Consider the following 18,685-nt stretch of genomic DNA (forward strand, 5'->3'; position numbering starts at 1 on the left):
GATCTGCAGCGCAGCAACCGTCTAGCCAGCGGTCAAAAGGAAGTAATAAATGAATAAATAACTGTGGAACTTGTTTGAAAGAAAACTGAAGTTCAGTGGCCTTTGGTTTCTTGATGGCCCGACTGAATCTTAATTATTACACTCATCATCCTCAGCACCAGAAAAATCATCTCGGTGGCACGAGGTTCAATTCAATAAAAGTCCATGTTGTTGGATTAACAACCATGCTAACCATGAGTCATGTCTCTGGAAGAACTGGAAGTGAACTGATTTGGAAAACAAAGACTGAGGAGGAGGACGTGCGCAAATACAACAACCATCCTCCGGTTAATCTCGGGCAGTGGTCTTGGCCCACTGTCTATCTGGTCTAACTCTACCTTTGCAGCGCAAATGTTGTCTGGCCGGTAAAAAAGAATTGATTCAAAATACCGTAATTTGCCTAAAATGGGTTGCTTGAATTTGTAGTGTCACCAAGGGGGAGCATGGCATTGGTCCGACCTCCCTTTAGTCCAACAAACTGCTCATTGGTCCGACCTCCCCAACCCTAATCGTAACCCTACCCCTAATGGGAGGTCTGATCAATGGGCAATTTGTCGGACTAATGGGAGGTCGGACTAATGGGCAGTTCCCCACCGAGTAAAGGCGAAGACTTCTAGAAGATTAAGAACACGATGAAGACCCACACATATACTTCAATTCAAGACCACAGAGGGAGCTGGTCAACAGCAACATGGGCCTGGTCATTGGCATTGTTCATGTTCAGTCCAGCGGCTGATATTTGGACCAAGTTTGCACCCGTCACACTGTTTTATCTTCACAGACGAGATAGTCCACTCACCGAGGATGAGGAGGCTCAGGTAAGCAGCCATGATGGGGTTCAGGAGGCCTGGAAACATGGACACCAGGCTGCAAGACAACACAAACAAGTAAACATACAAAACATTTGAAAGAACTCACATCAAGGCCTTTTTATATTGACTTTCCTGGGACAAAGACAGAAGCGGTCGAGGGTCATGAGAATACGACACAAGGTGAACCTTCTCTGAAATTAGTTCGACTCAACCATAGCCTTGAAATAACGGTTACAGAGATTTACACATTAACTGACAGCTCGAGGTCGCCGACATCAAAGCTTGTTGTTGAGTTGAAGCAGAGACCTTCAGGGCACTCTGAAGATGGTGCCGTACTCCGTGTGGAAAAAAAGACTGATGTTTTTTATAGATTCTTTTTGTATCTGATTTCACCATTGCTCACAAACGTAGGTTTTTTTGTGAAATACACAACTGTTACATCAGAGCGCGGCTACGATCGTGCCCGCGTTCAATCTGATGTCGTCGGCAGGACTTGATGCCGAGCGGCTGAAGCAATTTCCACCAGTGATTCCAAGCAAAAATCTGAGTCTCCATCCGAGAATATAGAAAGTCCATCATCTGCTTTGTAATTTCTGCCGCTGACTCTGCTGTTCAAAGGCAAAGGGCATCCTCTCTCCCAGCTTAGCGACCAGGCACGCACCCTGAGACAACTGTCGGCTCTGTCCTCTGAGACTTGCCTTCCAAACTTATGTCAGCGTCCAACGTGGGGAGAAGAAAAGAAAATTCTTGAATAAAAGGCCTTTTTTATGAGGACAAAACTGATGTATTTCCTCCGGGTGAGATGAATTCCAACGACCTCACAGGCAACGACGAGCGCGCCGGCTCCATCTGCCGTTCGATCACGTGGAGGGCGTTCAAACCCAAACTGGCACAACGCCGGCAGAAATCTGGAGCCACTTCCGATTCCGCGCACATTTTCCCCCGGTATCTCGGGAGCGGAATAGAATCAGCCACATTAGGCTTGACTGGGTCGTGGCCTACTTTTCCACTTTCGCCACAGTTCAGTTCGTAACAGCGGCGGCTGCTAACGAGGCTAATTTGTCCGTCCTCATCCAGCGAGCCCAAATCCATTTTGGTCGAGTAAATATAACACAACCGTTACAGGGTGACTGACGGACGTTTGGAATCAGTCCACGAGCGACTGACAATTTTCAAAAGCAATTTGGTGCCGCTTTCATAAATTCAAAGCCGGACGTCGCAATTCATTCTTTCCAGCAACTCCTCAGTGCACAGCGGAATCTTAGGATTGACGAAACCGACACACACACACACACACACACACACGCACTTTTCAACCAACTGTGAAACAGCATGGCTTCATTCCACCGAGGAGGCTGAAAGACGGGCCCGCCTGTCAGTCCTCTCCAGGCTTCCGCAGCGAGGGCGAGCCGCAGCCGCTCCACAATCACGCCCATCCCGAAAGTACTCACGTTAGCTCGCCCGGGGCGGTCGCCTCTCAACTCTCTGCTGCCCCCCCAGTCCTCCTCTCCCGCCGGCAGGCCGGTGGCGTCTGACAAGTGCGGAGGCCCGGCCAGCGAGTCCCCAGTGTGCACGTGGTGAAGGTCCGCTGTGTACATTTACGCGTGCATGCACATGTGCCGTGCCGGTGGTGCGCCCCCAAATGTGTAAAACAAACTTGGGTTGGGGGTGGGGGGTGGAGGGGTAGGAAGAAAAAAAAAAAGAAAAACTGGTGGGGCAGCGGTGTGAAAACACAGAGGAAGGGGCGGCGGCCAATGGGAGCGCGGAATGGACGCCAACCCCTTGCCTTCCCCCTGGTCTCCCCCTCGCCTCATTTCGCCCTCCCTCCCTTCCAGCTCGTCACTGGGACCACTGGGGTGAATGGGCAGCTATTCTTATTCTAATTCCTCTGTCAGTCTACGGCCGCCGGGCTGAAAGAGGGGAACCGTCTCCAGGTCTCTGGAATGCAAGGCCCTTTTTTTCTTCTGGACACCGGGCGGAGAGCAAGGGCCGGCCGACGGGTCGAGAGAGAGAGAGAGAGAAATAGAGAGAGAGAGAGAGGGGAGAAAGTGAAGAGGAGAGATAAAAGAGCACGATGGAAGCAGAGAAGTGACAGCGGCAGGGACATGGAACCGGGGAACCATCGCAGGGAGAAAACACTGCAAATACATTGGTATCTCACAGGTAGTCCGGGTGGTACTGGTACCATAAAAAAATGACTGGTACTGGTCCTCATTCCTGGGACTGACTTTACTGAACTTGTTAACTGTTAAAAGAAAGGGGGGTCGGGACTTAAAATCGCCCAAAGAAAAAGACCAACTGACATTGAGTTGTGTTATTTAGGATTATTTAATAACATTCATGTCAGTAGCCGATCAGAACTGAACAGAAGAAGTGGACGCAAAATACGAGTTGCTTTAGTATTTAAAGAGGGGTGACCATAGCAAAAAAAAAAAAAAAAAAAAACTCCCAGCCAATGGAAGTGTGTCTGAGCACGGAGGAAAGGGGTCGGGTTTGTGTGCGTATGCGTGCATGCGTGTGTGTGTGCGTGCATGTGTGTGATTCCGGCGGGGCCGTATTAAAAGACAAACCGCAGCGGAGGACAAAGCGGCGCTCACATTCACAGCTTCCAAGTGGCGTGACCTTTGAACCCTGCAACAAAGGCAGGGGGCGCAGGTTCCAGGCCTGCTGGCGGTGGTTTTAATTCGCTGATCGCAGGATCGGCCGGAGCCTCAGGAAGAGGAATTCACTCCGTCCCCACTGGTGTTTGATTATTGATTTATTTTTTTACCCTCTGATTAATTATTAAAGCTCTCTATCGTAGAAGCCAGCGCGTGTAGCCCTCTGTTTGTGGTCTCCTGCTAAAAAAAGAAAAAGGAAGTGCTGTGGTTGCAGCTTCCTGCTTTGTGAGACACAAATCTGGAAAGAGGCAAAAAACCAGGCGGTCTCAGGGGGGCGGAGCCTGACACCTGCCGGGGAGGCGTGGTGGTGGTCTTGGACCTTGTTTTCTGTTTGTGATGTCACAAAGGGCCGATTTCCAGAAACGTGTGTTTGAGTGCCTCCCTTAATGAAAAGTGCAGAGAACAATAGTAGATAATGGACTCTTCTCATTTTAGTTGACGATGGTAAAAGAAATTTTTTATGATCCAGAAACGGCCTAAAATGTAAGCCATTATTAAATATAATTTCAGATATTGATCAATGCAGGGACCAGATAAGGTCATATATTATTAGCGGTAGCGCTACAGCACAAAAAGCACAATAAATCACAGTGGCCTCAAGGACCAAAACACACATGTATTGTACACACACACACACACACACACACACACACACACACACACACACACACACACACACACACACACACTCCTCGCAACAAGATAAGAGGACGTTGTGTAGAAAGTGCGGAGCCACCACCATGTTTTACCTGCAAGTCTGAACCAAAGCGGAGAAAATCTCCAGACTCCAGTCCAAACAAACCCTGGCTCCCATATCCTTTAACTTATAAAACACGATAAGCCTGGCTCTGTGTGTATGTGTGTGTGTGTGTGTCTGCCATTATGTACACTCGAAATGAAGGGCTGAGCTCCTCAAACGCGCCGCAAGCGGCCTGAGACACGGTTGGAAAGAACAAGGCTGGGCTGGAAACGGGATCAGATCATTGGGGATGAGCTCATGGAGGAAGTGTGCTCTCCGCGTCTCCTTGATCGGCGCCCAGTGAGTCATCGACAGCAGCCGGTGGCCTCTCGGCCCGTCCGAGTCCGAGTGTGAAAACGCCCCTGGGACACCTGAGAGCTTCCTGCAGGGTTGGCAGGTTGGGCAGCGCTCACCGTGGCGAATGACGGAGGTGCTTGGGCGGTTTTTCTTTCTTTTTCATTTTTCCCTCGACACGTGATGAGAAGAAGACCTGAAGAAGTCCAGCAGCTAATTCTTGGTGTAATAATAACTACAAGAGGAACGCTAGGACACTTTAATCCCAGCCTCAGCCGCAGCTCTACGCATGATTTAGTGCAAACTTCTGAAGATTGTCCGATTGAAAACATGACAAAAAGCAGCTTATGGCATCTGACAAAGACACACACACACACACACACACACACACACACACACACGCCTGCGACCTGCTCCAGTCGGCTCGTTCAGGGCGTTGAGTCATTCGCGGCATAAATTCACAATTCTATAAACTCAGCCAAGACACACCTGAGACCACGCCGACACACACAAACACACACACGTTGACACACTCAGCAGCGGAGGGCATGACCAGACAGCGGCAAACGAGGAGCCTTTGAATTGGTTAATTTCAGCGCGGCAAACACAACAACCTGCGCAGCACGTTCAAGTTTGGGCTAGACAGCAAGAGAGTCGCTGAGCAAAATCCTCTCGCTCTGAAAATGTTTGAAATAAGTTGTGCAATTGATAAAAGAAAAAGACCCATAAACAAAAGCAAGTGTCGACATCGAGGTTCTCAGTTTGTGGCTGATTTTAGAGGCAATGGGTGGCTGTTCTTGGCAGCACATATAAGGAAATTGCACTTCCTGTCCTGACAGGATTTGTCCTCCCTCCTGGTGCGGCAAATTCCCCCTCATTTAACGTATTTTTGTTTGGAAGAAAGGGGCGGCAATCAGCGATTTGGCCTATATCCCGGTGATTAGTGAGGCGATGACGCCAACGACGCATTGAGTGACTCGTGCTATTTCATGTTTGGATTTTCTGTCAGTGGCACAAATGGAACGTTGCATCCTTGGTGTTGTGACTAAATTGTATCTAATATCTCCAGTTATCTTCAGTTGTAGCTCCTGTGGCTGTTGGGATTTGCTGGGGACCAGCACAGAAGGTCACACAACTGCTGTACTTCCTTATTTTAATAGCTTTGTAAATATATACTCCACCTAACTTCTCATTTTCACGCGCATTTTACGAGTGGAGAAAAATTCCAAAAATGCATTTGTAACTCATTTTATGAATCTGGCTTTGCTGCTTTAAGTATAAACTTGGAGCCAAAATATATCATATTTCAGTTTCTCAACACACAAAATAAAAAAAAAACAAAGACAAAAGTGAAACAAACATCCCCGGGTTCAATGAGAGTGGAAGAGTATTCTTTTTTTGTCTTTGAGACGGCGCAACAGGAAAAAAGAGGCGTGACAGCAATCAGCCTCCCGGCGGGCATGCCACAAAACAAAGCTACGTGATTTGTATCAGACAGGATGATTATGAGGCTGCAGACGCCCTCAAAGAGGATCACGTATCAAAGGTGCATCAGCGGCTGACAGGTTCTTTGGAAGGTACAGGCACAAAAACAGGCCCCTCCTACAAATACAAGAGCACGAGGAAGTTTCACATAAGACATTAGCAACTCCTACATCAGACCTTCAGTCTCCTTTGACCTTAATAAGGGGTAAATAACATTGAAAGCCAACATAGCTGTGTGGAAACTACACAGAATGCAATTTTGTGTATTTTTTTTGGACTTGATGAGAGAAGGTATCAACCATCCTTATCCTATTGTTAGACAGAAACTTTAGAATTTTGGTAGCGTGACAGTTTTGGTAATGTAGATGTTAACAGGCATTTCTATTGTGTCAAAAAAAGAAATTAAAAAAAATCAGGCGTAACCTGAGCTCAAAAGAAATAACCAGGCCACTTATACCACGGAAGGGAGGGGGGTCTTTCAGGGACTCGTGGGTCCTCTTAACCCCTCAGGTTAGGGTTGATCTGAGCGGCAGGGCGAGGGGCCGGCTCCTTGAGCTGATTAAAGCTAGACTAAGCCTGTGCGAGCCATGGGAACGCCATGAGCATCCAACATGCACGCCTGCGGCGGGAAAAAAAAAAAGAGGAAGAATGGTGACGTTAAAATGTCTGAGTGCCTGCGTATACGAGAGACAAAGTTTGTGCGTCGCACGAGCTCTGTTTTGTGTTTTGTGCAGCAGGTTTTTAATCTCTACCCATTGTGTTGTGTTTGGATTTTTGGAGGGTGTTTTTTTGTTTTTTTTCCGCAACCACAATGTTTCCTGAAAACAAAAACGCAGCTGTCGCTGCAAAAAGAAAAAGAAAAAAAAGAAAATGCATTGCTAAAGTAAGTGCCAAACAGTCAATTGCAATGTGCGCAGAGGAGGAAACTTCCAGTAGAGGCTCACACCTACAGGATTAAACCTATAGCCAGGCAACGCAACCCGGGGGAATCGCGTCGGGACCAAAGTCTACGCAAAAGAATGAAAACACCTTTGGATGGGACCCACGCAGATCCCACCCACCCCCCCACCCCCCCGGCCACACCGACAACGTTCACTCACTGCGCGTCAGATCTGAGCTGTAGCCTCTATTAATCTGTGCTTTCCGTTAATCTGCCAGGAATGTGTGCAACCGTGTCACCGAAACCTGCCCGCCAGACACGGGTGACACGCCACGCCGGTGGAGGGAAGGGACAGACGCAAGGCACAAGAAAACGGTCGAGAATTTGCACACAGGACCCTCTGTAACTGTGCATCAACCCGTTATGAGTCTTCTGATAATAACTTTAACTGTGAAAAGATATTAAAGCTTCTGACAAACGTCACCCAAGGCGATTTCAGCCCATGAAACAACAAGAGAGATAGTTTTATGTTGTATACGGTTTCATTCGTGAGTATAAATTGTGTTATTTCGACCCAGTGTTACTTATCATCGAGAGAGTCAAGTGTAAAATCCTCAACTGTTACATTCTCTATATACCTGACCACTTTTGCAGACAGGATAAATGTTTAATAAGAATTTTGCATTTTGTCCACAATCTAAAAAAATACCATAGCAAATAACAGTAAATAAGTAAATAACACCTACACAATTAAGAAGAGAGGGATACGTTTAAACCATTTCAACCATAACTAAAAACGTTAATTATTTTTATTGGAAGAGAAAAAAAACCTTCAAACGTGATATCAACGTCTCAATAATACCGTAGACACACACACACACACACACACACACACACACACACACACACACACACACAACGGAGGTAAAAGCGCCATCACTTTTGGCAAAGAGTTAAGCTAGCCGTTGAAGAATAAAGGCCACCTGCTAAACACTAGCCATTGCTAGCGGTTAACCGTTACGACAGATTAATAATTTGCGGCGCCTTAAAAAAACAAACAAACTATACTTTATTAGCAACGTCGCGAACGAAAAATGGGTCACACACGCGATGTAACGGTGCAGCTGAGACTGTGGCGGGCGCATCGGCAGCACAGTGTCCGCCTCTGGAAGGCTCACTGAAGTCATTTCAGACAGATGTGACTTTTTGTTGTTGTTGTTCCACTTCGGGTTCAACTTGGGTGGAAAGTTCGAGAGGCAGAGGTGAGGAAAGGCGGAAATGCGAAAGGAAGAAGGAGAAGGAGAAGGAGAAGGAGTGCTGCTGGCTCACCTGCTCGCTCCGGGACTCCTCTCTCCCTTCTGAACACCCGCACTCAACTTTCCCTCTACTTCTGGCTCACACACACACACACACACACACACACACACACACACACACACACACACACACACACACACACACACACGCACACACGCACAGATTAGGGCAGGAGGCGGGGCCCGGTGGCGTCTCCCCGGCAGCCTCCTCGACTCTACCCTGGCTCCGGCAGCAGGTAGGCGGGGGGCCTCTGACCGGGAGCTGACGGAGCGGAACCGGGTGAAAGAAAAATCTCCTGGTTAAATATTACTCGCAATCGTTGCTGCGAATGTGACTTACAGTCTTCTTCTCTTCTTTTTTTTTTTTTTTACCCCCTCTGTGCTCACGTCACGTGACTGAACTTTGACTCTGTCTTCAAGGTTGTATGTCGGCGAGCGTGACACACGAAATGTAGCTCTGTGTATCTTTTTTATGTGTTGCATTTTTGCCTGCCAAAATGTGTTTACGTCACAAAAACGTAACGCTTTTACTGCCTAGTTTTCCAGGTCATTTGAACCATTGCCTTGTCATGTTTGTGTTCTTTTTGTCCCTTGTTAATTTTATTTCTCACCATGTGCCTGTTTCATTACGTTATACTGCACTTTGTTTTACATTTTACTGAAATGTACAACGTTCCAATTCCAAGATTGAGTGGAATCAATCCACTCAAACAGGTCTAGGACATGAATGTAGTTTGGAAAAACTTGCAAAACAAAATATTTGCACTTGAGACAAGGAATTGGAGGCAGAGAAGATGCGAGTCGAACTGAGAAGAAATTTATTTTTCCCTCCCTGTAAAAATCGAGTAGTTTTGATTGTTGTCATTGTTCTTCCTCTCCCGAAAACGGAAGCACGCAGAGAGGGAAAGTAAATAGTCCTCTCTTCCTGCGTGCGGCCGCCTTTTGTGCTTTTAGTCTCAGCAAAGGTAGCGACGGGCACAGCTCATCACAGGCGGAGTTTGTTCCGCGGGAATTATCAAGACATGTTGACAATCTCCGTCGGCAAGCTCATTATGTGGAACCAGCACCGTCCCCAGCCGGCGGGAGCGTCGCACAAAAACAGCGTCCTCCCACACAGGTCTGCTGTGATCTTCTGAGGCCGTGACAGCTGAAGAAGCAGGAGGAATATGCAGCATTCTCAATTTTGTCTTTTCGGACGGAGGGGAATCTAATTTTGCTGGTTGGTAAAACAATAGTGTTGTCACATAATGAAGCCATATATCAAGTCTTCTCTCTGTCCAGTTCATATGCAGCTCGGCCAATCGATCAGTCGGCCAACCTTACTTGATCGAGCGCATCCGCAGGTGTTTCAAGGCACATTTCACAATTAAAAGAGAAACCGACCGATCCCTTCGGAGCAAGTATGAAACCTTCAGCCGACCCAGACCCTGGAGGATGACCGCCTGCTTTGGCTGCTTCTGCGATCAAACGCGAGGATGCTGCTGGGAGCTCTTGAACTTTTTCTTTAATGAGTCTCAGACAACGTATTTTGAAATTGGTTGAATATGAAATATATATATATATATATATATATATATATATATAAAAGACATATAAATGTCTATTAAAAGACATGCACCCCTGCTGCTGCTGGGTAATGAAGGGAAGAAAACCTAAATGATTCTCCTGAACAGAGGAAGCACCAAGTCTCCGGAATGGCAGGAATTCATAATTAGCAGTGTTTTCACTGTAACAAGGGTTAGACGACACGTTTCAGAAACCGAGGTGCTGCTTATGAGGGCAGCGTTCCATTGAGGATGATGACAACGTTTTGAGAGTACAAAGAGGAGAATGTCGGTTTAAGGGATTAAAGATAGGATGATTACAAGACGAAAGGCCATCTCCATGAGATGGCACTTTTCAGATCAACTGACCACAAATCCCTGCTGATCAATCTAAGCCCTCAACTCTCTCCACACCTTCTACATAATTAGCCGGTGCTAGAAAGCCATACATTTCTGCCACTTTGTGTCTCCCACTGCGTGCCAAAGCGGCCGGACATAATTTGCTCCTCCGGACCGTCGAACACCTGGTGTGCAAGTGGTGCTTCACCTGATTATTACACTGACAGAAAGCGAAAATGAACACATGAGATATGCGGCAGCCCTTTTCTTTTCATTCTGCACGTGTTTCTGTGTAATTTGTCACACAGGCGCCGCTAAGGTCCACTTTCAGCGAGTTATTTGCATTTTTTTTTTCATCCGCGACGTCGCCCCTCGAGCCCCCTGCACGGTTTGAGTTAACACAGTCCGCAACGCCTTAGCGTTGTGTAGTATAGAGCACATTAGCCACTTGAAAGTAAAGAATGACCAGAGCAGTGGTAAAATAAGACAAGACTTTATGTTAAAAAAAAAAATAAAAAATTAAATCTGAATAAAACAAAAAAAATATATTAGACTTTGATTTGACTTTACTGATTTGGCAAAATATTTGTTTTCTTCATGCGTCCACATTACCACTGTTAACAACAGTCCTCTGATTAGTGCTACATTAAATCTGACAGAAGAAGGCGAGAGCTAAAAGGATTGTTTGGAGAAATTAACCTAAATCACTGATGTATGTAGCTACCAAAATAGTCTATCGATTAATTTTTTATCAAGTGAAAATCCATTTCATGAATGACAAAAATCGTAATGCGTAATAAAGCTTTTTAAGCAAATTGATGACAAAGCCCAAAATTCATGAGCTATCTACTTTATGCCCATCATCATGTGGATCCACCAGTTGGTCTGCACGGTCCAGCCGTCCTTCTCGCAGTCGGCGATCTGCTGCAGGAAGTGCTCCTTGGCATCGGCCTCGGTCTGCTCCTCCTGCAGCGCCTGCCGCAGGTAGCGTATGTCCTCGGCAGCGCTCAGCTCAGGGATGCCCGTCAGCAGCATGAGGGTGAAGAGGGTGATGAGCAGGTGGGAGTGGGAACGAAGGGAGAGGTAGGCCTTGGTACAGATGTCCTGATAGGGCCCGGCGGGGGAGGCACAGGATAGAAGGGAGGAAGAGGGAACAAGGTCACATACAAAGTTACGCAGCAAAAGCTGTCTGGCTGCCATCCAGGCCCAAACTTAATTTCCACAAACTGCTAAAACATCCCTGCAGATAGCCTCTCCAGATAGTGCAGCACCTGTTTGGACGTGCGTCCAACCACTAGAGGTCAGCAGTTGCTTTTTTGACCTCCTGGGTTCACAGTGAAAAAAGATAAACAGACCGAAATACAGACAGAAAGACAGACAGATCGGCAGGCTCGTCACTCTCACCCTAAACCGCTGAAATTGGAGACTGTTGTGACCTTTGACCCTTCCCATGACATACAGGAAGTCAGGTGTCAGGACAAATGGAACGCGCTCCCTCTTCCAGCCCAGGAAGCGCTTAGTGTTGCCCAGGATGTGGCCGAAGTCGATGTGAAACAGGTTCCCTGGGGGAAGCGTCGCGAACTCAGTTGAGCTGCTTCTGCTACTCATCATTAGTCAGTGTCGAGTATTTTAGGCTCTCACCTTTGTCGGTGACCATGATATTGTCGTTGTGTCGATCTCCTACTCCCAGGACGTAGGTGGCCACGCAGTAACCAGCGCAGGACTTCACGAATCTCTCCGACGTCTGAAAGTGCTGCAAGATGGAAATAGAATCAAAGCCATTATTAACAGCTTCAATGACTTCGCTTCTCAAGGCCTGTGATTACAAGAGGCTGCTTCTAAAAGAGCAATTACAGCTAAAATGAAAGCTGATATGTTGTTATTATCTAAACTATCCACTTCGTACTTACAATTTCCCTGAGTGGACTTTTAGAAACGAGCCACTCAGACAGTGCGTCATTTTTAAAGGCTCCCGTTGTTCCGCCAACATTCCTCTGGATGGCAGCAATGGTCACCGCGTTCCTGACGATCTCGATCATACCTGACGAGGAGACATTTAACGAATCCACTCCAGGCTTTCCTAGACTGAACATTCTCGTGCATGCAAAGTTTTAGAGGAGGCCTTCGACTCCAAAAATGACCTTGTGCTTATTCCTTACCAACATTGTGACCCGTGGAGATGCAGCCGTACGGGATAAGACTCAGATCCAGAGATTTCTCCTGCCAGATGGAGTCCATCAGCACCAGCGTCTGAGCAGAAAGGCAGAAAATTCACATTTAGGTTTAATCAAGTTAATTCAACGTCAAACATGCAACTCTGAAGTTCAGCAACAGAATTTGCTGTAGACATGTGTTTGTTCCAATACTTTTTTTTTTTGTTGTTGTTTTTTTTTTTTTAAAGAAACACTTTTAAAGATTAATGTCAAACTTTTCCAGCTGCTGTGAACATGCTGACCCTGCAGTTCTGCTTTTGTTTTGGCCACCCTTTGCCATGAAGCAGCGGGTGCAGAACTTTAGGAGATAATGGACGTATATGGCAGCACCCCCTACTGGGGAGGTGTTACAGTCACAGAGCAAACGAATATTATTTTTGTCATTTGTACAAAACATAAGAGTAAAATAATTAAACCGTTTAATTGTTGCAACAATATAATTAAATAATGTAGCTAATTGGTTAATTAATTCAATTACATTTTATTGACTGGGAAGTGCTCTATGAGTTTGGGAAAAATTCTGTTTAAACATTTGACAAGAAACTTGTTTTCTTTGAGTGTTTTTGCTTTAACTGATAGCATCAAGACACTTGTGGGGCTTTTTTTGTGTGTTTTTTTTTTTAAAAAAACAAAAAAACAAATACACCAAAAAACAAGCATAAGCATATGTGGTCCATGCTTTTTTGCTTTCAGTTGGCAGGTGATTAAGATAGCAATTTTAATTTAAATAAAATAAAACACATATGCTTTAATAGGAAACAATTAAAAATGATCTGCACCTGAATGACCAGCATGTCCTGCCGGAGGTCGTCACCCTCCTTGAAGATTATTCCAACTGGTGTCACAAGGTTGGGTGATGGCATGGGATAGAACTCCAGCCACAGTGGCTTCTTTTTGGAGGCCATCACTTTGCATTTGTCGAGCTGAGCCACAGAGACAATAAAGGGGCGAGTAAGGGACAAGTGGTTTTATGTGGAAAAATTAAGTACTTCATTTTAAAAAGGGGAAGGGTCTCAAAAATAAACCTCAAAATGTTATGGTCAGTGAGTGAGTGGGAAAAAAGTGAATTCATTAACCAGGAAATCACCAAGAACACAGATACATTGACGCATAAAGAGGGAGTTAAGCAGCTTGAAAACAGGGAACAAGGAGACATCAGATCATCATTATAGCTAGGGAGCTTCTCAGAACAAGATACAGAAATCTTTGGTGGTGTTGGCACAGAAGAGAAAAGCCAGAATATGGAACACTACAGAAACAACAAAAACAAAAACAATCGGAATAGAAAACACAAACACAAATTAAAATGTTGTCAATTCCATGAAACAAAACTCCCCCAAAGAAATTGTTGTGGGGGAAAAAAATGTGTTCATGCTTTTTAATGTAATTTCACAAAATGACTGTGACCTTTATATTGTGAAAAGAAATTCTATCCTGGGATCTTTCATAATACCCTCGTTACAAAAAAAACAATAGGTTATAGCTTTAAGTTAACATTTACGAGACACCGTCAATATACATACGCAAATCCATGCTGTGAATTTGCAAAAGCTGTGTCTTACTATGATTCTTCCAGCTTTAACGCGAGGGTCAAATGGCAGCAGGAATTCATTTGGAAGCACACAGTTTCCAAGCAGCTCTTGAAGTTTGATGTGAGCTGAAAGACGAGAGAACAATGTCATCCAAGCAGGTCCATCCTGTCCTCAGCTGTTGCCTTTCAGAAAAGACGATCCTGGTGTTAAGAGAAAACTAAACAACCTGAATTGGACAGAAAAGATTATTTAGGAAGGGGAGGTCAACACTCTGGGATTAGATTCAAGGGCTTTGTGAGGAGTGACAAAGACACAGGCAGGTGAACAACAGGTGGAGCACAACTTCATTAACGCAAATGATGTCTGGAATTTACCACTGGTGTGACACATTTCTCACTTGTTTCTTGGTTCACACAATTACTCACATTTAGCGACAGGCAAACTGTACCGCTTTTGCGTTCAATCAAAACATCCATCCATCCATTTTCAATACCCGCTTATTCCCAAGTCTGCTGGAGCCTACCCCAGCTGTCATAGGGCGAAGGCAGGGTGACACCCTGGACAAGTCGCCAGACAAGGGCCACGTAGAGACAAACAACCATTCACACTCACACACACACCTACAGACAATTTAGAGTTTCCAATACACCTCAAATGCAGGTTTTTGGACAGTGGGTTGAAGCCAGAAAACCCAGAGGGAACCCACACAGACACAGGGAGACCATGCAAACTCCACACAGAAAGGTCCCAGGCCCCGAAATGAACCCACAACCTTCTTGCTGTGAGGCAGCAGCACTAACCACTGCACCACCACGTCTGAAGCAAAACAGTTAAATGGATAACCTAGAGGCTCCCAAACAAAATGTACATTCACATTAGACAGTTATATCATTAATATCCTTGTAAGAAAGATACAACGGTGTACTGTAGGTATTCACCTGCAGGCGGGAGGTCGGTCCTGTCAGGAAAGAGGCGTTTAATGGCAACAGCAACCTCCTGCAGAGCCTCCACGGCTTGGACCTGCCGGCTAAAACTGTCAAGCATATCCTGGCCACAGCCCAGAAGGTAAGCTTCCACAATCACCGCCATGCGTTGGCGGAAGTACAGGCACCCTGCCACCTCACTGCGGACATACCAGAAGAAGAAGTGTCCGATTCTCTTGCTCTGTCGTGAAGAAGATGATGGAGGTTTTAGATCAGCGAAGTGAACTGCAGGTTGGTTTTTGTGTTAAAGAAACAATACCCAGAAAGGGTGTGATGGTTGTATTGCATTGCAAAACTTTTCACTGGGCATGAAATGTACAGGACTTTACAAACAACAACAATAAAGGAGGCAGTATAAATGACTAAGATTGGAAAGACAGATACATTTAAGAAGTTTAGGAACATTCCTGAAGATTTGATAGGTTCTTGCAACTCACCTTCAGAGCTCTTTGGATGAGGAAGCGAGCAAGAAAGCTGTCATGGTAGGGCTCCACCTTCAGAGTCTGTGTCACCAAATACAGTGGAACACCTTGTCAGCAATGTTCACATTCTCTAGTTCTTTAGTGGTGAAAAACTTGTGGTCCAATTGAACCATCAAGTTTTGGTTTATCTCTGGATTCTGTATCAATGAAACTGTGATGCTCATGTTTTCTCCAAGGAGACTTACATACCTGTACCAGTTGTAGCAAATATTTCAAGACATCATCATTGGACAGGTTCTCTAATCTCTGAGCCGCTAGTTTTCGAACTGTCAAATCAGGAAAGTCTATACTTAGCAGCTCTAGAGCCACCGTCAGATCCAGGTCAGCAGGAGCACAGTTTCCTAGAAGCCAGTGAATATCGTCAACTTCCCTGCGGTTCGACCAATTAACATTGCGCAAGTAGTGGGGCAAATTCAGAGAATAACGGATGATGTTTTCCCGAAATTTCCCGAGACAATCCCTGTCGGTACCGGTGGACGGCTGTTGCATTTTTTGAAGGAGTCTCTCAACAGGTGAGCTGTTGTCGGGAATTGAAACAGATTGCGTTTTGAACAAGGTTCGAGTACTTGAGATGGGAAGAGCCGATTTGGTGCGGTTGAGGCGAGAGACTGAGCTGCCAGAGCATTCTGGTTGGCTAAACCCGCCCGGGAGAACGACTGGGAAATTGTATCGGTCCAACAGGAAGCTGATGGCCATGGAGTTGGTTATGTCCGGGTTTGTGGCAGTTGACAACTTGTCTGCTTCATAGGCCATGGCTTCATTTTCGTGGTAAGGGAAAGTCCACATGTGCAGGCTGTAGGGTCCCTGGCTGAGGACAGACCTGAAGGTACAAATAAGCAAGGAAAAAGTGATAAAGTTTAGGTCAAGGACTTTTTAAACATTAGGAGACATTGTAAGACATTGTGAGAAGTGTGGCTTCCTGTGCCATATTTGTTTTTCTGATATCAGTTCAGACATACTGTGATTTCTACAATTTGTATATCACAACAATTAGTTGAAAACCGACCTGTGATCTATAAGAAGAAGATTGACAAAGTAGAGCACTTTCCCCTCTGGCATTTTAGTAGTGGAAGACATCTTAGAATCCCTTGATCCTGGAGGGACTTCATTTATGGTGAGGCCAAGCTTTGCTCCACGTGGAAGATCCCTGAGGAGAATGTCAAACTCCAGCCACTCATTCCAAAGCACCTCATCCGCAAATGCCTTGGAATTGGACAACACTGAGGAGAGGACCTTGTCACCGTACAGGATTGAGGCATTTACATAAACATACTGGGGGAATTCACTGGGAAGATTTGGTATATCAAAGCCAAGCAGTTTAACTCTGAGATTCCGATTGCAATCCCACAAGGATATCATGTAGATGTTATCCAAATCTCTCCCTTCCAGACATAGGTCATCGTGGGAGCTGAATTGTCCACTGGAGCCGTCTAAGAGAGGCCAGTCCATAAACTTTACAGTCTCATCACTGAGCTGCTTGACGGAGATCACCGACAAGTGGAGCTCTTCGTTGGTCTTCAAACAATGCCGAACCCAGAGAAAATCACAGAGGGCATAGTCTCCGGATAGAAATTCCTCCCTCCCAAGCACTTTCAGAACAAAGTCCTCCGAGGGGTCACAGTCTATGCCCTGTTTCGCAACCACCTTTTTGAAATACTGCACTAGAATGCTCGGCTTGGCATTGAGTTCAATGTCTATACTGAAGCTGAGCTTGCTCATATAGTGAAACATGACTTTTAGCGGTCTGTTGAGTTTATCCTGCTGGTCTTCCGGTAGGGGGGCCAGCGATACCCAAGGTTCTGTAGCATACAACTTGTCATCACGACTTTTTATTGCCTCTCTTCTGGGAGATGCTAGCTTCCGACGTGTGAAGCTGAGCTCACCAAGTCTGTCACATGCCTCTTTTGCCAAATCGTGTCCAATCAGATGTGCCAGGAGCTGCTGTTGCTTCTTCTCCTCCTCGGAATCCGCAGCTAGCACCTCTTTCACGACTATCTCGGCCGAGACTTGCCCAGTATCGTCCTTGGACCACGGAATGTCTAATGTCTTGATGATCTGACAGTCATCGTAGGCCTCATACCAGTCTCCACCCTTGTCATATAACAGAGTATATCTCTCTGGGTCCAGTATTGCAAACGGGTCTGGATGGCAGTTTTGTTCCTGCGCCTGGAAAACCGAGAAAAATCACTGTAGATGATGACCAAATGGAGGCTAAATGCTGTTAATGCTAGCAATACCAGCTGTACAACTTATTATATAGAATCACAAATTGGACGGTCTAGGCCGGGACCTACCACTATGCAGATGTGTAGCCGCAGCTGGTAGACGCTGCACTGCGACGGCAGGGTGACCAGCACAGACTCACAGTGCCTGTTGGCACTGTCCTCCTCATGGCTGGACCTGCGTTGTGAGTGGCTCCTGGCATTAAAAGTGCAGATGAACCTCAGCTTATTCTCAGAGCTGCTTTGAGTGAACATCCCAGTACTATGAGGCTGCACCAGTAGAGATTCCATCGCTGTGCACTGAAGAGGAGCTCAACCCGACTTTCAGTTCACCTCCTGTGTGTCTGCAGGGTGCACACCTCACCACAACAGGTGCCGCTTTCCACCAGTGCTCAGGTGGAGTCTGTATGTGTCTGTACCTGTTTGGCCGAGTCACTCCATGTGACTTCCCTTTTTTTTCTCTTTTTTTTTAAAGAGATGGCTCATCCTCTTCCTCATTCTTTACAGCACAACTGTCCTGCGCCACACTTCCTTCTTTCCCAGTTCTCTTTGCCTGACCTTTTAAATGTCCAGTAGTGCAACATTTCAGCCTTTCAGGCTACAAAACAAATATATGTTGACAACTGGATAATACATAATAAGCCATCGATGTTCAAACACTATTATAAGAGTATTACCATCCTTTCATTTCGTGACCATGCTTGTCATAAGCGAGAAGCGCTGAGGTGTTTTCGAGAATCAACTAAACCAGTTTGGGTTGTTTGTCTCGTTGTTCTGGGAAAACGCTGCTTAGAATGTGGGTGGGCACAAAATCGACTTTTACCAGTTGCAGCTGCAGCTGTACTGTGAAAAAGTCTAGTAAAAGAACTCAAGTAAAACTCATGAGTTATTTTTCAAATCATCAAAAGCAACACATCTAATTGTGACATCACATTTTGTTTTTAAATGATGTGCCCAGACACTTCATGCAGTGATGACTGAAACTGTGCTGCTAGGCAGAAAGAAACTGAAGTGCGACATTATGTTCAAACCAACGTCCATATCATGAATAACACAATTGGATTTTCTGATAGTGTGATGTGTTTTCTTTCCAGGCTCACACCCCGATATTAATGTTGTGAATCAGTTGTAAATACCGTATAAAA

At 45.7% G+C, this 18,685-nt stretch overlaps 2 protein-coding genes across 3 annotated transcripts in view; both read right to left on the bottom strand.

Annotated features, from left to right (window-relative positions):
* The window catches only part of lamb2l (laminin, beta 2-like), a 35,080-nt gene extending 26,711 nt beyond the window's left edge, over positions 1-8,369 (bottom strand). Inside the window, exons 1-2 of one of the 2 annotated variants that reach the window (XM_076026662.1) lie at positions 8,239-8,369; positions 839-906 (exon numbers count right to left, since the gene is read on the bottom strand). In XM_076026662.1, coding sequence (XP_075882777.1) covers positions 839-896 — 58 coding nt within the window. In that variant the 5' untranslated portion in view covers positions 897-906; positions 8,239-8,369. Of the gene's footprint in view, positions 1-838; positions 907-2,302; positions 2,442-8,238 lie in introns of those variants that run through there. The other variant, XM_076026663.1, reaches the window with a different exon arrangement.
* A 2,216-nt stretch (positions 8,370-10,585) lies between these two features.
* On the bottom strand, positions 10,586-17,949 carry LOC142888407 (phosphatidylinositol 4,5-bisphosphate 3-kinase catalytic subunit gamma isoform). Its single transcript, XM_076026664.1, has 12 exons — positions 17,613-17,949; positions 16,325-17,484; positions 15,508-16,138; positions 15,274-15,339; positions 14,792-15,017; positions 13,884-13,978; positions 13,101-13,244; positions 12,268-12,358; positions 12,019-12,149; positions 11,750-11,861; positions 11,513-11,670; positions 10,586-11,212 (listed from the first exon to the last, which is right to left on the bottom strand). Exons 1-12 carry the CDS (start codon positions 17,829-17,831, stop codon positions 10,955-10,957), a joined length of 3,291 nt encoding a protein of 1,096 aa, XP_075882779.1. The 5' UTR covers positions 17,832-17,949; the 3' UTR covers positions 10,586-10,954.
* Positions 17,950-18,685: the final 736 nt, after the last annotated feature.

The sequence above is a fragment of the Nelusetta ayraudi genome, unplaced genomic scaffold (genome assembly GCF_046127955.1).
Source record: "Nelusetta ayraudi isolate G7.1 ecotype Tasmania unplaced genomic scaffold, CSIRO-AGI_Nayr_v1 ptg000019l, whole genome shotgun sequence".
Classification (NCBI taxonomy): Eukaryota; Metazoa; Chordata; class Actinopteri; order Tetraodontiformes; family Monacanthidae; genus Nelusetta; species Nelusetta ayraudi.